General features: G+C 32.2%; 1 protein-coding gene across 1 annotated transcript in view; it reads right to left on the bottom strand.

Moving 5' to 3' along the window:
* Nucleotides 1-23,833, bottom strand: part of LOC145266506 (small ribosomal subunit protein mS37-like) — a 71,369-nt gene that overhangs the window by 26,634 nt on the left and 20,902 nt on the right. Inside the window, exon 2 of the mRNA XM_080122239.1 lies at nucleotides 1,354-1,472. Within this exon, the coding sequence (XP_079978365.1) occupies nucleotides 1,354-1,472 (119 nt within the window). The remainder of the gene's footprint in view (nucleotides 1-1,353; nucleotides 1,473-23,833) is intronic.

The raw sequence follows: 23,833 nt of genomic DNA, 5'->3' as shown, positions 1-23,833 counted from the left end.
GGCAAAGGGGGACCAGAGATTGGAGTTCAGACGAGTACCTGCCATGGAAATAACGATAAAACAAGGATAGGCTCGCAACGTCTCTTCTGTGGGAGAGAGGTTGCAGGGTAGAGAAAAAGGCATCCCACACTAAGCCACAAAGTCTATTTTGTACTCTGTCAAGGCAGGATAGGCTGTTTTTAGCAGCTCCTGCCCAGATATGGCAGCAGTATTCCATCCGTGGACGTACTTGGCTTTTATATAGATAGAGAATTGCATCAGTAGTGAGATATCTTCTGGAGCGGTAGAAGGATCCCACCATCTTTCTAGCAACCTTGGCAACAGACTTGATGTACGTGTTCCATTTCAGATCAGGAGTAAAGGTCAAACCCAGAAGCTTGTCAAAACACGGGGCCTCTCCCAGACGAGAGCCATCCATCACAATTGATGCCAGATGGGGATCAGAGCGTTGATGATGTAAGGATAGGAGTTTGGTTTTAGATGCATTAAAGGTAACCAGCCACATCTTCCCCCACTGAACCACGCGCTCGAGATCAGTGGACCGGTCATACTTAATCTATATTAATAAAATTTATTTCTCACATCTCTATTAGCAATAGATTAAGATTAATAATAGAAGTAAAATTTCAGCTTTAAACAGATATGAAATCTACATTAGTAATAAATTATGAGAACTTCCTACATATTTGTCATGTTATAGAAACAGCACAGTTATCTCCCTTTGAGAGAAGTCTGTTTTCAGGTTAAAGTTGTGTCCCTTGGTAAAAAATACAAGCGTTCCCAAATCTTGTGACAAATCTGTAGCTATTCTTTTAAGATCATGTAGTCAGAAATTAAACCTCTAATGCTTCCTCTATTTTCTCTCTGGTCATTGAACAGATATGCCGTGTCAAGTTTGGCTTTTACAGGCAAAGGCCCGACTGTTAATTTGGCTGATATGCTTAGCATAATAATATCATCTATCATACCAATAATATTTAGGAATCATGTATTTATTATATGCATAATTTATTGGTCTCATTCATTGTTTGTTAATCATTGTTTAGTGCCTGGGAGGTTGGTATCATAACAGAACAGATACTATAATCCCATCCTCCCGACCGAATTGAGTACTGAAAGATAGTAATGGTTAGGGCTGTGACAACAGAATATTCTTTTCATTCTTTTGACTCTCAATTAACAGATATATACTCAAGAGTCAAAACAATTAAAAGAATATACTGTTGTCACATCCCTAGTAATGGTATAGTTTCAGCTTGAGAAATATAAAAGAAATTGAGTTTCAGCTTCAACCAGATACAAACATTTTTATTTGTTTAATTTGATTTGAATACAAAATGAAATATTACTTACCAAAGATTCGGCATAGCATTCATTAAAGGATTTGATTTCTTTCAAGCAACTCTTTTGGTCATAATCTGCTCCTTTCCAGCAAGAAAGAAGGACACCCAATTCTTCTAGACATGGCACCACTGTAAGTATTAAAAAATTGGTATAATTTTACCACTTGTTCCAACATTATCAACAAAAAATAAAATTCTACATACGGTTATATGTCAACAGCACACATCACAGAAATATCAGGAAAAAATGTTTTAATAAAAGATAGTTTAGATTTTAAAGTGAGGGTTCACTTTACCTTATAAAAGTGATGTAAGATGATCACCCACTTCCTTCAGTTTGTTTGGAACTTTTAAATCCAAATGTTAGTCTCTGATTTTACAAATGATTAGGGAAATAACTCTTTAAAAGCTATATATTTAAAAATTTCTGAAAGATTTCTTTCATGAACACTCATCAGAAAATCATTTTTTTAATGTACTATGGTGTTACCACTTATCAAGTCTTAAAGCGACTTGAGGATAAGGGTTACTGAGATGGAAAGCTTATCAGTTGAATGATATAATCAGAGGATTGAAAATAATGAAATCAATAAAAAAAAATCTTTGATGATTTATGAAAATGGTTTATAAAAACTTGACAAGATTATAAAAGTGGTATAGGATGATCGTCCACTTCCTACAGTATATGGCATAATCACATCGACATACTGGTTCTCATTAAATCACCGAAATTAAGCCTGCTCATTACCAGATGGGTGACCGATTTGGGAATACCAGGCGCTGTATGTAGAGGGACGTCGACATCTCCCTTCAAGAATTTCAAAAACCTAACATCATCATCTCTCCTAATGGGGTAACATATGCAACTGCGGACCCCTTATGAATTTCATACTTCCATGCAACTTCCCCCTTTGGAGGAAGTTGGTTAAACCCGCTTTAGTCTTAGTGCCACAGTTTCATCCACTTTCTATAGTTTGTTGTTTGGGACTTAAATATAAATGCTAGTTCCTGACTTTACAACTAGCATGGCTACCCGGCATTGTCCAAGGCTATATATACAAAATAGAAGAGATTAAAACCTGTAAAATCTTCATAAAAAACTTCCATTTCTCTACATCTCTCAATCTTTCTATCATCCCTGTTTTTCCACATCCCTCTCCCACATATTTTTTTTTTTACCTTGGCTCGTTCCTCTTTTTTATTTCAATCTATTGAAAATGATAATAACACTCATGGAATTCACATCTCCTTTACATAATGGATAACATTGGAAATTGGGGATGAGGGTTAAAGATTATCAGAGAATTGAAAATAATGAACTGAATAAAAAAAACAAATTGATGACTTATGGAGATGATTTATGACAATGTGATAATGTATGGAAAAGAAACTTGACCAGAGATGGTTGAGGACATGTGTTGCATGGAAAGAATATAAGAATGACACGAAGGATGTGTAAAGCCTTAAAAAGACGCTTACATCTGACGACCTAAAATCAGAGGAAGATTAAATCGGGACATTTAAATTAAATATTAAAAGCAAAAGAGACAATGATATGGCCATATTGAAAGAATGGATGAGAGTTCCTGCGTCAATAGAGATAGAACAGTTGAGGCAGCAGGTTCAGTTAACAGGTGAAGGCCAAATTAAAAAATGGGAGGAAGTGATGAGTCGACTTGAAGGAAAATGAGATAAAGGTCTGGCCAATTAGGCAGAATTTGATTATTAAAGGGAACGGCTTAATAAGAACTTGTTTACATTAGACATGAAGATGACCATGTTGTAGTCAGCTGGAAAGCAGGCCCATAGTACAGGAAAGAAGCTTTGTTCATGGAATTTGCGTTTAGATTTAGGCACAGATAGGGAGTAAGCAAAATTATTGATAGTGGTTGTAGCTAGATAAGTACATTTTGTGAATGTTTTGCAGGGAGAACTATAGATTGGAGCTCAGTCAAGCACTTGCCATGAAATTAATGATAGAGCAGAGATATACTTGCAACATTTCTTCTACAGGAAGGGATGGTAAGGAGAAGAAAAAGATCCGACTAGGTTTCAAAGCCAGTTCTGAACCCTGTCAAGACAGGAAAGGGTACTGTGAGTAGTTCCTTCTCAAATGTGGCAACAGTACTCCATTTTAGGATGTATTTTGCTCTTATACAGGTGGAGGATTGCATTAAGAGTAAAATAACTTCTGGAATTGTAGAAAGATGCAACCATTTTTCCAGCAACTTTGGCAACAGATTTGATGTAAGTCTTCTATTTTTGGTCAGGAATAAAGGTCAGTCTCAGAAACTTGTGGAAACAGGATGCTTTCTCAAGATAAGAGCCATCCATTTCAATTGGCGTCAAGTAGGAATCAGAGCATTGGTGGTGAAAAGATTGAAGCTTAATTTTGGATGCATTAAAATTAACCAGTCACTTTTTACCCCATAGCATCATATGCTCAAGGTCAGATGAGAGAGACAGAGAGAGATCTGGTTCATTGCCGACCTTTGAAGTGTTGCCATAGATGGTAGGGTTATCTGCATAAATGTTGACGAATGATCTAGAAATGTGAATTGGGAGATTGTTGATGAAGATCAGGAAAAGAGTTGGGCCCATGATGAATCCTTGAGACACAAGAGCGTAAAGTCAATTTCTAAAAGTTGTCCAACACATACCAGCATGTAAAATGCACATGATGATGATAATGATGATGAATTGCATTTTGTAATTATTTTACACTAGTATTTCAGCCTGGCGTTGCCCGGGTGTTTGGAAGTGTATATTGAGCAAAAAAAAAAAAAAAAAAAAGTGTTAGTAAGAAGGCAGGCTCAAACCCGTACCGCAAAGGAGGAAAAGAATGGAAAAAAAAATGTGACGTCTTTGCTGTTACGACCACCGCCAAACCGGAAGTGACGTAGGTTTAAATTAAGGCTAGACAATCGAACAGAGGGGATGACATTTGACAATATCGGCGAAAAAGCGACCCCTCCCTGTAGAAAAGTGCCCAGTTGAAGGTGAAGAAATTAATGTTTTTAGCCGATTTTTAGGTATTTGTCGTCTGAAGGGTCGAGCTTCAAAACGATACTGATTTTGTGAAAATCCGTCTCCTGTGTCGAAAGTTTTAGGCAGACATGCAAACATACATACATAGATTTATATACTTGTAGCTCAAATTTTCGACCGAAACCGATTAAAAAGCTTGCCCTATCTCTGAATATCCTTTATGTAAAATTTCAAATGTTTACACCAGAAATTGTCTTTAGTAATTTAGTAGAGACCGCAGAGGTCAAATTTTTTTTTTTTTAAATTTTGACCCCTATTATGACCCCTTAAAATTTATTGTTTTGGGCTCAAACCAAGTTATTAAGTTAGATCCATGTCCAAGGAATCTATATCTAAAATTTCAAGTGTTTAGACCCAAAATTGGCGGAGGAGTTTGGTAGAGTTCTCAATGGTCAAATTGTTGAACTTTGACCCCTTAACAGCCAAATTTCTGGACGAAAATTGATCACAAAGATTTTCCCAAATCTCAGTACCCTGTATATCAAATTTCGAGTCTGTAGACTTAAAATTGACAGCGTTGTTGCATAGGGAAATGTACACACACAGATACGTTCACTTATATATTGGAGTTTGTTTTTTTTAGCAGATTACTGCATGACTTTACCAAAAATACAAAGGAAACAAAGATTGCTGTCATAGTAAAAAAAAAAAAAAAAAAAAAAAAAATCCCATTTTCGTCCTTACAATTCACTTAGAGTACTCACTGTAAACATTAGCCTATTTAAAAAAAAAAAATATAATAAAAATAAGGATTTTTTATAGCGGTTTGATTGTAAGCAAAACATCTCAAAATGTACTGAGATTCTATGACTTTATGAATATCCGGGAATTAACCTAGAAAGCTGAACTATTTATAAAATAGAAAAATACCAGTCAGAGAAAGGATAAAATTAAGTTCCTAAACAGAAAGGTTTTGCACCGCTTTTATGGTTTCTTTTTTTACTCTTTATCTCTTCAAGCAAGGCATATTGCCATTAGAAACATAAGAGGCTACTATTTGGGATCATGTCTCTAAGAGGAAACTGTAAGGAGTTGAGCATATAAGATGGCTGTTCACATTACATTCAAACTCCTATAGTTTAGTACAGTCAGAGAAGCAGGAAACAAGGAGGGAATTCCAAAATCTAGCAATCTAAAGGAAGAAACTATTAGAGTAGAAGGTTTTCTGCCACCTTACGGCCTTCAGCAGTGAAAGAGCAGAATTTTGCTGCTTGTTAAGTTAATTAGAGGTATGCAGATCAAAGAGGTACGTGCTATGAATTTTTTATGATGTTCCATTAAAAAAATTAAGATATTATGCTACTAATCTTTATGTTTAGAATCTTTATTGCAATTTTGATAAAATAATTCATTGCATGATTTGGATTCTACAAAATGTCTACAATTGAGATTAATGGATCTTATGAAATTGAAATTAATCCTACTTAATCAGTTTCGATGCAAAGCTAAACTATGCATTGCATAAATTTGAATAAAGGATCTTATTTGAACTTCAAATACGATATTTCAAATATTTACTCAGCGTTTACTTGTATCCTAATGTCAAGTTGTTTTCACAAACCCCTGTATAGAGAGACCTTAATTTTTAATTTTCTTATCAGTTTGTTCTAGCTGAGGATGGGGCATCCTATCAGATGCCAGGCATTCACCCGCTATCTCATGCATTCCAACCAATAGATTTTTATAAGATTTTAACTGTACCTTTAAGCACAACTGTGTGTATCTTTCTTGCACTTGGTTCACAAAGCATATTTGCCAGTTAATTTTTTAAATGGGTTTGGTTGCTTCTATAATGTCTGAAATGATGGTGATCTTCCTAAAATTCCAATTTCTTTTCATGTCATGCATAAGAGCATGGTATTTTGTAATTGCGAAATCGGATATTTTATGTGCACTAAAATCCCTTTAAAATACTCTAGCTAAAATTTTGAATATTTATTAATTGACATCCAATATCTACTGCTAAAATTTAACAAAAATCAAATGTATCTGAATTTTCACTAAGAATTTCTACTAGTTTTTTTTTTTTTATCAATTTTACAGATAACTAAATTAAGCTAAATATAGTTCACATTACAACCCTTTAAATTTAGCAACTGTGTTACAAAATTCATAATGATCGGTTAATTAGTTTTGGAGTGAATCCTATAAATACAAATATACAAACATACACATACCAAACTTCATATATATATATATATATATATATATATATATATATATACTAGGCTACCTATGACCCGTTGGGTCAGTATGTTATATTAGCTATGGAATTCATGTATGAGCGTTACACTTGTGATGTAAAGAAAATAGTTTAGTTTTTTTTTTTACATAAAAGAAACATTTCTATGAAAGTATATTAAAATGAAAAAGAATATAGATAGATTTCTATGAGTCATTCTATTTATTATAATTTATTATTTTTGAAAAAAAAAATTACAGTTACTGAATTATAAGTGGTTGGCCATACTTATAGGTAAATGTGCACTGAACAGATACCATAATACTTATAGTTAAATTCAAATTTTAATATATCTGCGTTTTTTGAGGGTTTTTTTTTTACATCGTTCATTTCTGTATTATGTTTAAGTTATTTTAAACCCCACTCTTCCCATGTTAAATAATAATTTCAAAATAATAATGTTAATATTTTAGCGTCCCAATTGTTCTTTTGTTTTGGTCTTTTTTTCTGTTTAAATTATCCAAATAAACAATTGTTAATACTGTCTGCTTTTTTTTTTTTGCATCATTCATTTCTGTATTACGTTTAAGTTATTTTAAACCCCACTCTTCCCATGTTAAATAATAATTTCGAAATAATAACGTTAATATTTCAGTGTGCAGGTCAAAATCTGCAAAAGAAGCAATTTGTGTTTATTTGTTTATGTTGTTATGGGTTAATGTTTATGCGCGCGCATGTGCAACCAGATGTCGTAAACCAGAAAGTGGGTTACATACAACGTTACAAGGTCATTTGAGTTTTATAATTATATATATAGACGTCGGCTTGGGTTAAAGCTGGTTTGATACCTCATCCTTTGTTCGATATGAGGTAGGTTCTTTCCGCTATCAGATCTGTACCGCAGGTTGCTTGATCTGTGTAAGTTAATAGGCTTTCTTGTGCGTGTGACGTGTTTGCTCAGTTGGTAGAGCGCTCGCCTAGCATGCAAGAAGTTCGGGTTTCAAATCCTGAGCACGGATATGTCTAACCCAAAATATGATGAACCCAAAATAAGGGTAAAACTCAAGTCTTGGACTTCCGGTTTGTTGGCTTTCTTGGCTCTTGTGGGCTGTGGAAAAAATAATTGTATATATTCTCTCACACTTTCTGAATATATATATATATATATATATATATATATATATATATATAAAAAGTAGTAGCGTTCGTGTGTGTGTGTTTGTCTGTGTGTACAACTCCCAATGATCAAAGAAATATAAAGGCCATATGTGTGTACACCTCTCATGGTCAAGAAATATTAACGCCCATGATAGGATATTTCTGTCAAAGGAGACATTTTATTTTATATGTAATTTCTTCTATGTTCATTGAGTTACGGTCATTAGCATATCACATTAAATTAAATCTATTTAAATAATTAGCTCGATGATATTACTTATTCAACATAATAGCTTCATTTCAACTGTACTAATTAAAAAAATTTAATTATTTAGTTTATTTTCATTTCAATTTATATTTGATTTAACTTATTTTGTCTGAAATCTGAAACCATTTAATTTTCAAACCAGAAAACCAAAGGGGAAATAACTGTGATAGTTTAATTGAAAAATTGTTTTAAACAGAGCACATTATTAAATATTTTCTATAATAGATTTGTTTTCATTTCGAAATATTTTTCTAAGCTGAATTATTATTTTTATTTTTAATTGGAGGAAATTTTTTTCGCTTATTCTTAATTTATAAGTAACCTTTTTTTATTTGTGAGAGAAAAATAATTAAAACTAATGTCCTCATTTACTTGCATCCCCACGAGGGCAGAGTTAGTCAGACACAAGGTCAATTTTCCATGTCGGCAAAGTCCATTATCCCATACATTATCTGCTCTTTTTTTTTGTTTATAAAATTTAATCGGTGTTGCCCAGGATTTATTATAATAATTATACCCTAGCACATGTCTTTAATTGCCTGCGAAACAGATTTTCTTTATAATTTATTTAATATCTTAAATTAAAAATGGTCAATTTTTACGACATGACCCAGTGTCGTTTAACCCCTAATAAAAATTAAGACCTACTTTTTTGGGGCCTAATACGTTTAAACAGTCTTTATAAATAATATGAAAGAAATTTTGAAAAGAAAATTAACATTTTAGCACTTTTCTCTATAAATTTAACGTAAAATGAGCACCCACTTTTTGGTCACAAAGCCTTCAACGAGACATGTCATCTCAAGTATTTTTTTCAAGTTTGGTGATCGGGGTGGGGGTGGGGGTTAACATGACAAATTCAATAGCTTTGATTTTTTTTTGATGGTGGGGGCGGGAATTACATTTGAAACATAAAATAACGATAAATTTAATTAATTTTCATGAGACTATTCCGTACTTTCACCTAACAATTTTATGAACAGAACGAACCCCAAAATATGACAAATTCAATTTTTTTTTTTGGGGGGGGATTACATTAGAAATATAAAATGATGAAAAATTTCATTTAATTGTTTTTGGAATTAATTTTTGGTAGATCTTTTTTTTTTTTTTTACGATCGCACAAGCATTCACTGCTATTTTTATTGAAACAAAAGTTGTAATGATTTATTTTTTATTATATTTTTTTTTAGGGGGGGGGGGGGGTCCAATGCTTAATATCCGGAGAATAGTTTCTTCTCTTTGTAGCCCTTCTGCCGAAATATCTGGTGAAGAGGGTATCACATACTTCTTTTTTTGGGCGAATACATTTACATGTTTTCATCCGTCCTTTTATTTTTGTTGTGAGTGTATCCACGTTACCCATAATGAAAATGATTAGTATACATGTGTGTTTCAAATGAAACTTCATGTCAATCCAGGCAACGTTGGGTACCCATGCTAGTATATATATATATATATATATATATATATATATATATATATATATATATATATATATGCACACATACACACACACGTATGTATATATATATATATAAACAAGGAGCGTTCAATAAGTAATACCCCTAGCCCACTTTCAGTAATCTAGTCTGGCTGAAATTTTGCATCTGCACTAATTCATGTCATGTGGCAAATTACAGCTGTAAACTAACTGAAGTAGTCAAAAATCAAATATACAAAAATCAAATGTTATAACCAATAAAAGTTACCTTGCAACTATCCTGCATCATTTTTTGGTGTTTTTAAATACTTTTTATTTCATCTAAATATTAATGCTCTTTACAGTTTTTAAATTTCCAACCAAGATGGCTGCTGTCTTATCAACTTTTTTCAGCCTGGTCAGCTCCATTTTTGGTTGTCACAATTTATTTTGTGTGTGTGTGTGGGGGGGGGGGGATTCGGCATTGGAGAGTTTTGTCTGCGCAAAGAAAGTTTTTAGAGTGGGGGTCATTTTTATTCATGACGGCCGTCACTAACTATTCCTTCCCAACTATGCCTCCCTCAAAAAAAAAAAAAAATTTAATTATAAATGAGAGCAAAATTAGAGGGAGATTTGAATTACAAACCCTCTCCAAAAGCGAGAGAAAATGGAGTTATGTCCTTTTATCACAAAACTGAGATAGTTTTGTGATAAAGAGACATAACTCTTGTATGCACAATAATAATAATAATGATGATAATGATAATTATAATAATGATAATAATACACAATTTCAGAACATTGTATTTCGATTTTATTTTCAATAGTTAAAAAATATTTTAATGGTAATTTTATTAATACTTACAAAATAATTTAATAGTACTCATTTTGATTTTATTTTTAATATTTTGACACAAATATGTATTGAACATAAAGGATACAATTTTCAAGGATTTTTCAATACATTTTCCATATTTTCAAGGATTTTTCAATACATTTTCCATATTTTCAAGGTAATAATAGAAAGAAGGCCTTTTCAAGGCAAAAGTCAAAATTCAAGAACTTTTCAAGTTTGCATGAACTCTGGAGGCATCTAGCAATCAAGTTAAGGCTGAAATTTTGGAACATGGATGCCTAATTGTGATGCAGGAGTAAAGATCACACCCAGAAGCATGTCAAACCATATATATATATAAATATATATATATATATATATATATATATATATATATATATATGAAAGGCAATTTGTCTGTGTGTGTACTTTTTTTTCATATATGCAGATAATGGAAATGCTGAATTATGATGGACTACAGAAATTTTATACATACATATGTGCACACACACACATGAGTGTAGGTGTTCAAAGCCAACTGTCTTGTATATATATATATCACATTTAAATCGCCTTTTAAAATGCCTGCATAATTTTCCTATAAAGAATTATCAGATTCAAGGTCATAACTAATACATAAGTGTTTAAATACAGTACTTATCTGATGTATTACTAAGTAAAGAAAGAGCAGATAGTATGTAAATTAGATGGCAATGATGACATTTTTTTTTCTAAATACTCACAGAGAAAATTTTGATTTTTCAGTCTTAATTTTTAAAACTGTTCCAATATTACCAGTTGTATGGTGGGACTACATTTTTTTAAATAAATTGTAGCAAAGCACATTATATTGCAAATAACATGGTACAATAATAACAAATGAAAATTGGTGCATCATAATAAAAGTTTGATATGACAGTTTAAATGCTATTTCAACTTTTAAAATCTCACAAAATAAGGTTATGTTTTACATGATTTTTATATATATGTTATTTTGTTGACATGTTTTTCAATTATATTTCACTCTTTGTGCATACCAATCCTTTTTGTTTAAAAGCTCAATGTTTGTTAAATATAACAACAGAGCACATATAAAAGAATAAAAGTATTGTTACATTCCAAGATCCAAATATTTATTTTTCTATACAAAACAGCTTCTCCAGCATGTTAAAATTTTGGTACATTTTTTACGGATTCGTTTCGTTATAGAGAAACAAATGGTTATTATTATGTAAATACCAGCTCATTTCGTGCATATTCTCTTCAGAAAAATTAGAAATTCTTTGCTTAGATAGAAAAAAATTTATGGCAATATAATATTGCAAAAATAAAAAAAAATTTATAGAAGATGCAACATTATGTGTTTGTTCTGGCAGCCATCTTGGTTCATATTGTTAAGCTAGACAGGTTTTATTCAACGTATGAATTAAAGTATATATTTCCAAATAACACCGCGGACGGACAACACATGAATTTTTTACTGTTTTTTTCTTCAATTTAATATTGTGGCGAGAAAAAAAAAGAAAAAAGTATAAAATTCTGAGGATGAAGTCTGGAATATTAATCTTAAACAAATAACTATTTGTTTATTTTCATAATATTGTGTTGTAATTTGGCTTATAAACGTATTTTATTTTAAATTTTAAACAATCCTTCTATCACGGAAAACACAACTTTCATATGTATCATGTAAAACAGTTATTCAGTGAACAACATTTTATATTTCTACCAAAAACAGTTTTATTTACCAACAAGTGTTTCTGCCTATCTGAAGAACATATTTTCATGATATACAAATTATCACCGATTTTCATGAGGAGGCTCCATCAGTGTATAAAAAATTCACCAGTCAGTAAAAAAAAAATGAAATGCATTCAATATTTATGCGTTTTCTTACATTGTTTTTTTTTACACATAATTTTATTTTATGAGGAAATACTTACTTAGTCACATTTTTGCATATAAATCTACATACAGTAATACATTAATGTGCATTATTCTCTTTTTACAGTGTTTATATACCATCAATAAAAACAGTTCAAAAATTAATATAAGTAATAAATATTTCAACCAAATGCAATAATTGAATTTAAAACAGCTTTTTCATTTTATTCTCGTTTCTTTTCTTCATTTTACTTCTCCATATTTGATGCCTAATGTTACTAAAATTTCTTTACTTAGCAGTTTGTCTATCTCATACAAATTCTTCATTAAATTAAGAGCTCTAATCATATACTATTAAGCTCCCACCTTTGTGTTAACCACAATTGATACGTTGGTACATAGAGCCCTCATGATTTGTTCAATTAGTAGACTAGACTCCCAACTTTCATTAATAACAGTTGTCCAGAAGATCTTATTAATGATTATATTAACACATGAGTTGCAGATTTCAAATTCCCTAAAATATTTGGACCTTTAAAATACCGCATCCATTTAAAATTACTATAGATAGGAAATAATGGTGTAAAATTCACTCAGCAGATTGTGAGAAGTATTGTTATTTCTACTCTTGCATTTGATATACATTACAAAACCTGCATTTCCTTCTTTTTGCAAGGATAGTTTGCCTTACATCCATAAGAGTAATATTATTTATCAATTTAAATGCCAGTGTGATGCTGGTTATGTGTGGCGAATTTCTTTGCATTTGCAGACTCGTATAAACCAGCACGTTCCATCCAAGATTAGACAAGGAAGGGTATGGTCTAGGAGTCTCCCTTCCTCTGCAACTTTGGACTCTGCTATTGGCTAGCATTTGGTTGAGAATCCTTGTTGTAGCAATAAGTATAAAATAGTGACATACAGCGGATTCCAAAAATCATTTTAAAATTTTGGAATCTGTCTATCACGATAGAGAAAACCTTTGTGCTGGCAGAAGGAATCGATAAAAACATTAAATCTCTTTGGAGAACTTTTACCCCCTCCCTTCTGTTTCCCACCCCACACACACGGTGCCATTTAAATCACCTTACACTTGTTTATCGAATTGTTTATTTTAATCATCTTTTGACACCTTAAATATAAAAAAAAAAAACTCCCTCATTACTTCTTATTTTCGTCAATATTATTTTTCATTGTATGCTATTGATTTTCTTCTGATGGGATGATAGCCAAAAGAGCTCTAGAAACATTTCCACTTATGTATACATATATATCTTTTTATATTACTTGGGGCGGGGGGGGTAAAAACTACAATAGTAAGTGTTTCTTTTTTTATTTATTTTTTGCAGATTTGGCATTCTTTTCCATTCCATATAAAAAAAATTTTTCAACAGTTTTTTGATAAACATACATTTGTCTCTTCAACAAAACATGTGTAAGATGTACTTCATAACAAAAGTGAATAAAAATTGTGTGAATTAAATAAATCTCCTGGATTTTGATAACAATGATATAAAATTGCTCTATATCTAATATATTGAGATTTCTATTATCTTGGTAAGTTCTAATATAAAGATATGTATTTTTATAATTTTAATATATATATATATATATATATATATATACACACACAAACAAACAACACTAGTCCACAATAAGAATCAACAGAAGAGAAAATTGAATTAAAAAAGAAAAATGTAGAAAAATTAATTGAAAAGAAAAAACACATATTTTTTTAATTCAAGAGAAATACTTAAAAATAGAAAATGAAAAATGACCCAAAAAATAATCAAAACATTTTTTTTAATGTAGGTGAACGGTGGGGTGAATAATGAGTTAAGAGAAATAAGTTGTCAAACTGTTTGGAAAAGGAAAAAAACTGGTGAAAACAATTATCTTTAAAAATAAAAGTTAGAAAGAAAATGAAACAAATAAAAATTAAAAGTAAATTAAATAAAACCAGTTTCTGAGTATTTACATCTGGGCAAAGATTTACCAAATATCCGAGTCAGGCGTTGGTTCATTTGATTATTAATATTATGCACGTCTGCCAAACACACAGGATGGAAAAAAGAAAATTATGTCTGACAGGCACTAATGGAAATTCCATGGTGCTGTATTATTATCATTATTACGTTTTTGAATTTTTGAGATTATTCATATTATTTGGATTATTCAGACTACTGTTCTCATCTTAAATGTTATTTTGATTTTTCAGTTTATGTGACCTTTGACCTTCTTGTAATAGGTCTTGCTGAACTCTATAATCTTTCTGTCAAACTCATGCATCCACAAAAGTAGTATACTCTCGTTCCATCAGTCATGACGGGGTAGCAGTCCTACGTAATTGACAATTGTATTTTGAATGTACGTAGTATTTATATGTAGTAATAAATAGTAATATTTAATGACAAGCAGAAACAAAAATAGATTTAAGGCTCCTAAAATTCATCCGAGAATTGTCAGCAAGAACCTGTGGCATAGCAGATAAGGTATTTGGTAAAATTTAGTTGTAAAGTTACACTCTTCTGGAGGTTGAAGATTCAATCCTCAGTGCAGGCAATATTCAAAATATGTTTGCGGGTTAATTAGGATTTCTCCCTAGTTATGGCTGATGGAATAAGAGCATGCTACCCCCGTCGATTAAATAAAGGGTTTTGTTCGAAATTCCTGTTTGTGCAGATTCCAGAGTTTGACAAGATATACTTGACAAGATGGTGGGAGGTTACATCAACCGAAACATTGTGAAGATAACAGTCAAGATGAAAACAGGAGTCCAAATGATCCAAATATTATTTCACTCACTATGAGTTCTCACACAGATTATCATCAGAGATTATCTACCGGGTGACAACAAGTCACTCCATATTTACACTATAGCCCACCTCTTTCAAAAATATTTGCAAATTACTTGGCATTAACGCAACAATCACTTGCCATTGATCTATCGCTGGGATGATTCCTCCATATCCAAGTCCTTTTTGCACTCTTTCAGTGGAGGTCTGATTAGTGTTCTCCCTCCTCAATCTTTCTATCCTCCTTGATCCTTAACAGCTATTTTGTATGTATCAACCGCGACTGATGCCTTTTTTATGTATATACTTTTTCATTTTTTCATTTATTGTATTATTATTGTTTTATTTATATCAGATAGGTTTTGCAGTTTCAGTTTCCATGTTTGTATTGTTATTATTATTATTATTATTTACTATCTAACTTGAAAAGGACACATTTGATGAAAGTAGAAATCTAAGTTCCCAATGACAAAAGAACTAAATTTTCACTATGGTTAATAGTATAGGGGGCCACACTAAAAGAAAAAAAAAAGCATGATTTATCTGCCCCTACGATCACTACTACTTGAATAAGTAAAGCAGGAGTTATTTCTCCTAAAATAACAAATACTTGAATAAATGAAGCAGGAGTTATTTTTTTCTGCAATACTACAACTTGAATAAGTAAAGCATCAGTTGTCTTCCCTATTTGAATGATGTAAACAACTATTAATCCAAAACAAATTTGTATGTTTAGAGTGAGGGAGCTAATAAATGTACTTTCACATATTTTTGAAAAAGTACAATTTGCGGGTAATCTTTTATCAACTTAAAAAAAAAAAACAATACTTTTCTTAGGGTTACCATTGTTATACGGTTAGGTTTTTGACAACAAAGACCACATTTAACATAGCTTTATACAAGGCATAACAGTTTCTTTATTGCTTTTTAGAGAACTCACAAGAGTTTCTTTTTAATTCATCATTTTTGTTAAAAGTTGGATAGAAAGGCATCTCTAGACCCAATATCAAACAGGGCAGTGAAAACTGCATCACCTCAAATGCTGTAAAAGAGTTTTCGAGTGTCACTGTAGTTCACAACTTGGCTACCAAAGACTTAGACTACGCAAATGATATTATGCTACTCGGTGAAACATTTACTGATGTCCAGTCTGCTATTAACTTCAGCATGTTGCATTGCAGATTAGGATGAAAATAAATGTCTTAAAGACAAAAACACTTGCTATTGATTTTGTTCCAACAGACAAAAGGTTGAGAATTTCAAAGATGTTGCACCATTTTTACAGGCAAGGATCAAGATGGAGCTGATATCAAAGTGGAAATTTATCTTGCATGTAATGTATACTGCCGACTCAGTTCTCAGCTATGGTTAAGATCTGACGTAAGGCACAACACTAAAAGGAAGGACCTATCAAGTTCTGGTGTGAATGATCCTTCTTTATGGCAGCGAATCCTGACCAATGAGAGAGAAGACATTAAGCATCTGGAAATCATCACTGCCTGCATCACATCATCCATGTCTAATGATAACATTTAGGCCTAAACAACTCAGTATGTTTCCACTGCAAAATTAATTCCTTTTAAGAAGTGTCATCATCACAAGACATTGGCTAGGTCATGTCGTTAGTCATCAACCAAAAGAGTTCATCGACAAAGTAATTATCTCAACTCCTCTCCAGAATTGGAAAAAGCGATGTGTGTGACAATGAAAACCTGGCTGATGCAATATTTGTGTTGACCAGGAACCCAAATTGTGTCCCATGTTTATGGTTGGCAATTGAAACACTGAGCGACAAGAGATAACCGAATTGTTGACTTCAAATTGGCGAGCCTTGTAGGTCTTTATGAGGGATGCAGTAGCGACGCTAGGCACAGAGTCAAGCCTGCATATTAAATATTGGTCGAGTATGATTTTGTTAATTGAGCATAACAGGAAAGAGCTTTAGTTGGGGTCAGATTAGTATTCGTATCTTCTAATGTCAGCTGAACTTCCTGAGTGCTAGAAACAAATGTGACATCACTCTGTGAGGAAGAAAGTAAGACGAGAGAATTTGTTAGTTCTCCGTGTGAATTTGGTGTTTTAGAAATGTCCAGGTAAAATATGATTAAGCAATAATTATTTCTCTCTCTCTCTCTCTCTCTCTCTTTCTGGATACTGTCTCTAATTTTTACTTTTACAGGGTGAAATGATAAAAATTGTCGTTCCCGCCTCCCCCCCCCCCCAAAAAAAAAATGCTACAGCTTTATTTTAAAACTTTTATTGGAAAAATCAATTCAGGTAACTTGACTGTGTAGTAGAGCTGACATCTATTCAATGTAGCCGCCTTCAATACAGGTTCAAAATTAGGATTCACAAGAACAAAATTAATCAAGGCCGGTAACATTTAGAGGGATTTCTATTAACCTTTGGTGTGTAATGATACTTTTTGTCGTAACATTTGAATATGTAATAGATTTTTTTTTTATGTATCCATAAAGTTTGTGTGCACTTATAAAAAAATAAAACTTATTTGTAATAGAAATAACCTGTAAAAAGGATTAGAAAGAAAGAAATCTATAATTTTCAAGGTTTTATCAAATTTTTTTTATTAAAGTTTCCACATATCATCCAGGATTATCAATAATGAAAACATTTGCAACAGATTTACAATAATTCCTGAAATCACAATTAGTTAGTTTAGCTTAAAAATCTTCTAAGGAACTAAGCTTGGTTGCACACACAATTGTTGCCAAGAAAAGAAAACTGATGTAGTCAAATTATGTGAACACATGGTACATTCTTTTCAATTCATCTGTTAGGACATTTCTAATTTAGAAATTTTTTTTACTTATCTAAAAATTGTTGCAAATTTTATAGTAAAGAATTACTCAATAGCTATACATAAAACTAGGTACATGAAACATAATTTTTTAAGATTATTTCTATCGCAAACACAAAATTTTAATTTTTTTCATGTGCACATATGCTTTATGGGCACACTGTGTATATATATATATATATATATATATATATATATATATATATACACACACACACACACACACACACACACACACACACAAGAGGAGAACAAGTAAAGAGGGAAAGGAGTAATGAGAACCCGTGTGTCAATGTGATTCTTCCGGTGTATGAGAAATTCCTGGTATGACATTTTCCAGATGTTATAAGCTGCTTGTAGCATTCTGAATATGTACAATCGAGCTGCTTTCTAGTGCCATGTTCAGTGAATATAAATAATCAAATTAAAATAACGTTTTCGTTAATTTATTTCAAAAACAAAAAACAACTTGACATTTTCTTTCCATGAAAGTGTTTTGTTTACTTAAAATAGCCAACGTTAAACGAAATTTTTAGTTTTATCTTCAACTGAACGAAAAAAAAATGAAATAAAGTTGTGACTGATTTAATAAAGATAACAAAATTCTTGAGTTTGTATTCATTACGACATCAGCAGGTGGTTAGTCATCTTGAGGGGATCTTTTCACAACCTGTGTGTGGGGGTCCTGATACTTTAATTAGACTGTCAGTAATTGAGAGCTGTGTCATCCATTCATAATATAAGGGTATTTTCTCTGTGTGTGCGTCTGTCTGTCTGTCTGCAAGTCAGATTTTTTTAACAAATACCTTAACTTGTATTTTAAAAATGGAAATTATTGCATTAATACTAAAATAATAAATTCCCAACAAATAAAGTGGATGCAATGACCAAAACCTGAAACCAAAACCTTGAGATCTTCAGTCTGATGATCTATGAACTGAGCTCTTTAGATTTTCTTATGAATAGATCCTAAAACAAAATAATTATAACTTCGACGTGACATCATAGATTTATGATTTATGTCATGTTTCAAAACGTGAATTCAAACATACACAATCAAAAAAATTTTTTAAATAGTGAAATATTAATAGGATTGGAAATTCTTTTACTTTGTTTTAATTACGTAGTGGCGTTAAGAACTATTTGGTGCTTGTTAAGATAGAGTCGACAGGTCGATTTCTTTTTAATATGCTGTTTTAAGCAAAAACAATATTACGTACTTAATTGTCATGTTGAAAATAGTAATATATCCTAAAATTATGAAAATTCATCTTGTAGAAAGTTATTTATAGTTAAGTCATTTTTACAGAAGATTGGATAAAATTGTATATTTCTTACATGTTATAAAGTAGATGGTGAAGAGTTCATACACAAGGGACATAACTCGGAATGCAAATTTTAGATTACATTTTAATGACAACCAACATTTTAGCCTTATAGCGATAAACTTTTTTTCTTGATGAATTTTCGTAATTTTTTAATATATTACTATTTTCGACATGACAATTAAGTACATACTGTTGTTTTTGCTTAAAACGATATATTTAAAAAAAATCGATCTGATGACTATCTTAACAAACACCAACTATTTAATATATAATTTGGGCCCATAAAAAAAATGACCGCAATTTTCCTGTTGATCTGTAAATCTATTTGTCATACTTTAAGTTTCCTTTCAATAAATAAAATTATTTTTACTAAAGAGTCACTTCTTATTAAGATCCAAAGGCCACTCAAGGATAAGCATTAATTAGTGTCAGATGATTGTGATTGGTAATGATGGAAATTGAGCAAAATTTGTTTATTTAAAAGGACAACTCAACAAGAACTTGTTTATATTAGACTTGAAAACAACGTTATAGTCAGTTAGGAAACAGCCCCATGGTATGGTATTCCACAGACGTGTAGTTCTCATTAGCACACTCTCTACTAAGCTCAAGCCCTTGTACAACCACCACAACGTTGCATCTCTGTGCTGGTTTTACAAGTACTTTCACAAATGTGGTCAGACAAACTTACTGTACTGGTATACCCACAACATAAATATCCCCAACTAACCTAACAAGCAGCAAAATCCCACCCTTTCACTTTAGAGGTCCCTAGATGCCAGAAAATTTCTACTTTAATACCTTTTTTCATCGTCATATTTAATTCCTTCTGTACAATGTTTCTTTGACTGTACCAATATGTAGAAATTTAAATGTAATGTGAACAAATATATTGCTGCCTAACCTACTTAAGATGCCTAGTTTAAATCTGGCTACTTATCACAGTTTTTCTTTTTCATTCTGATGCTGTATGTTATTGCAGCTAACCATTCAATATGAGGTTGGCAAAGGGCTCTGATATTGTAAAGCCCAAAATCCTTAATGATGTTAAGCTTCATCACTTACAATGTGATGCAGAATAGTCTATTTGTGATGGATGAACAATGCAGAAAGGCTTTTTTGTTTTTCACTTCAATTCACCTCAAACAGGGCACGTTGCCACTAGGATGTAAGGGATGACAGTAAGTTAAGAAACAGATTTATAAGGAGATCATATGTGAAGAGTTGTGTAGCAAGATGCTTGTTCATATTACATTTAAATTTCTGCATGTTAATACATTCGGTGAACCAAGGTGTAGGGAGGGAATTTCAAAGGCAAGTGGTTTGAGAAAATAAACCATCAGAGTAGAAAGCCTTCTAACAGCCAGGAACGTTTACCTTTAATTTAGCTGCTTAATGGATCGGGAGTATTTATGTTTCCTGAGGAAGTACAAGTTCATTGAATCACATAAGTACTTTTTAAAATAAACCAAGGTGGTGATGGGACAGGAGTTGGAACTTGGTAGACAATGTAGAACCTAAGATACTTTTTTGGGGACACTGTTCAAGAGGAAGAGATTAATGATTAGCGCACTAGCCTAGATGTGGAAATAATACACCATGAATGGTAGCTTTGTAGAAACAGGTTACTTGCACATGTGAAAAATTTTCTAACCCAGTAGAAGTTCACCTTCTTTGCAGCAGACTTGGCATTATCTTCTATGTATTTATTCCAATTCATGTTAACTATGAATGCTAAGCCAAGAAGTTTGAAGTAACAACTAATGACTTTGATTCTAGATATTAGTTATGTAATTAACAATGATTTGTTATATTTATCCAGGAAAAATGAATAATTATGATTTATCTGCAAGAAATTACAAAAACATGAATATTATATATATATATATATATATATATATATATATATACACACACACACACACACACACAGAAAGTCTGCACTTGTAATTTTTTCAAAAACTGCAAATTTAAGCTAAATTTAATGTAACTGTTTAAACAAACTATACCTTATTTGATTTGCCTTTTATTCCTCTATAATTTTACCTGTTCATATTTGACATTTAATTGAAATATTCTAGGGTTCACGTCAATTTAAAAAAATAACTTCAAATTGAGGAGGCAAAAACAAAGTCCACAGCAACAAATTTGCTTAAAACCAGCTTAAATTATCGCCCCTAAATCAGTTTAAAATATCCACCAATAGGCAACAAAGCATCTCTAACCGTAATTGTTGTTGTTCCAGGTTATACAACGTAACATTTAGTCCATATGCCACAACTTTCTCTTAGTGCTCGTCAGAAGCTCATTAATCTCCATCTTTCTGGTTTATCCAATCAAGAAATCGGCCACAGATTGAAATGTGATGAGAAAACGGTACGAAAGACCGTGCAAAAGCACCAAAACACCGGCAGTGTTCATGATGCCCCTGCATTTGGTCGTACTCTAACAGGGAAGACAATGCTATCAAGATCCGCAGCCTAAGAAACAGATTTGAAACGGCTCCCAAAATTCAACAACAGTACAATCTTGTTAAAAAGTGCTCTCTTTCTACTGTCAAGAACAGATTAAAGGAATTTAATTTGCGAGAATATGTTGCAAGACGCAAGCCAATGATTTCTGTAAAGAACAGAAAGCTCTGTCTGGACTTCATCAGATGCAATGAAGATCATGAGTCTTCATATTGGTCAATAGTGCTTTTTAGCGATGAAAGCAAGTTCAATAAGCAAGGCAGTGATGGTAGGCAGTACGTCCATCGGAGGAAAGACAAAGAATTTAAAAGGTGCTCAGTTTCAACACTGCAAGGTGGTGGAAGTTCAGTTTTGGTAATTCGACTAAGTACATTAATATGTTGACTGAGCATTTTCTTCCCTACTTTGGTTGGAATTTGGATGATAATCCCATCTTCATACAGGATAATACTCCCATTCACACAGCTGGCAATATCAAGAGGTACTGGGAAGAGCATGATATTCTGTGTTTGTATTGGCCTGCACAATCTCCAGACCTCAATCCTATCGAAAACGTATGGCATTACATCAAACAACAGCTACACAATGATAAAATTTCAAATTTGTTAGAACTTTAGACAAAAATTAAAGAAAAAGGGGATGTTCTTTCCTGGAGAATTGCTGCAGTCTAATTCAAGGAATTCCCAAAAGATTGAAAGCTGTTAAATTGCAGAAGGGCTATGCTACTAAATATTAACTAGTTCATTGTGTTTCTGTTTTATTTGTGTTGCATTAATATCCTAAAGTTACATTTAAATAACAATTTTCCATTGTGCAGACTTTCTTTTTGCCTCCTCAATTTGAAGTTATTTTTTTAAATTCACGTGAACATTAGAATATTTACATTTAAAGTCAAATATGAACTGGTAAAATTATAGAGGAATAAAAGGCGAATCAAATGAAGTATAGTTTGTTTAAACAGTTACATTAAATTTAGCTTAAATTTGTAGTTTTTGAAAAAATTACTAGTGCAGACTTTCTTTTTGCCGTCTGTGTACATATATATATATATATATATATATATATATATATATATATATATTAGAGCAGCCTAGACAGGTGAACTCTCATTTTCCCGCTGGCACATCCCAATGGGGCTATCTATCAACTAGATATTAAATTGTCCAAAAAGTAGATAAATAAAACTCTGGCCTAGCGAAATTAACTTTTCCCCGAGTTAATAAGTTACCGAGATGGGAGGTGAAGACCTTTAAACGTGCCATTTATCATCTATGACTAGCGAAAATAAAAACATTTACACACTGAAGAATCATAGATGTCAAACATATACATACATAAACAGAATCTATACATACACACACACACACACACAAGTCCTAATATGCACAACCATTTCTGAACACCATAACATACATAGACATGGATGGGATGTAAGCTCAAACACATAAATCTTTACACACTAACAACCTGACACACATGTACGGCACAATCACGTTGACACACCGGTTCTTGCCAGATCACTGAAGTTAAGCAATGTTGAGCCTGGCCAGTACCAGATAGGTGACCATTTGGGAGGGCTAGGCGCTGTATGTACCTTCTGGGAAGGTTGGGCTTGGGGCCAGCACCCTCACCCTGTAAAAAGAACTCCTTGCTACAAAAGCATCTACAAAGTTGTAAATGGCCTATGCCCCTCCAGGGGCTCAAAGGTTATGGATGAATGGAACCTGGCACACCCTAAATTAATATGTAGAACTCTACCATGTAGACATTTTTAAAACTCTGACACACACACACACACACACGATGATTGCAACGTCTTGTCAGACGAGTGCCACTCCCTCAGACACTTAAAGTCCATGAGCCCTAACATTACTTTTCTTTTTTTTTTTTTAGTGGTACCGGCGAATTCACACACTCAAGCAGACATGACACTGAAGACGGTCATTGCTATACATACATATATATACATACATGCATACACACACACATATATATACATACATACACAATACATAATACATATACACATGCATACATACACAAATACATACGCATATATACACACACACATATACAAATACAAACACATATACATATATATACACATACAAATACGTACACATATATGCACATATACATACACATACATTTAACTACATATACATACATATCTATGCATTTATACACAAGCATACATATGCATATATACAATACATATAGATACATACACACACAAACATATATATACATATATACATACAAACACACATAAATATATAT

Source organism: Euprymna scolopes, chromosome 41, assembly GCF_053919585.1.
Source record: "Euprymna scolopes isolate OS-2025 chromosome 41, ASM5391958v1, whole genome shotgun sequence".
Taxonomy (NCBI): domain Eukaryota; kingdom Metazoa; phylum Mollusca; class Cephalopoda; order Sepiida; family Sepiolidae; genus Euprymna; species Euprymna scolopes.
Note: the sequence above shows the minus strand (reverse complement) of the source record. Positions and strands in the feature narration are given on the sequence as shown.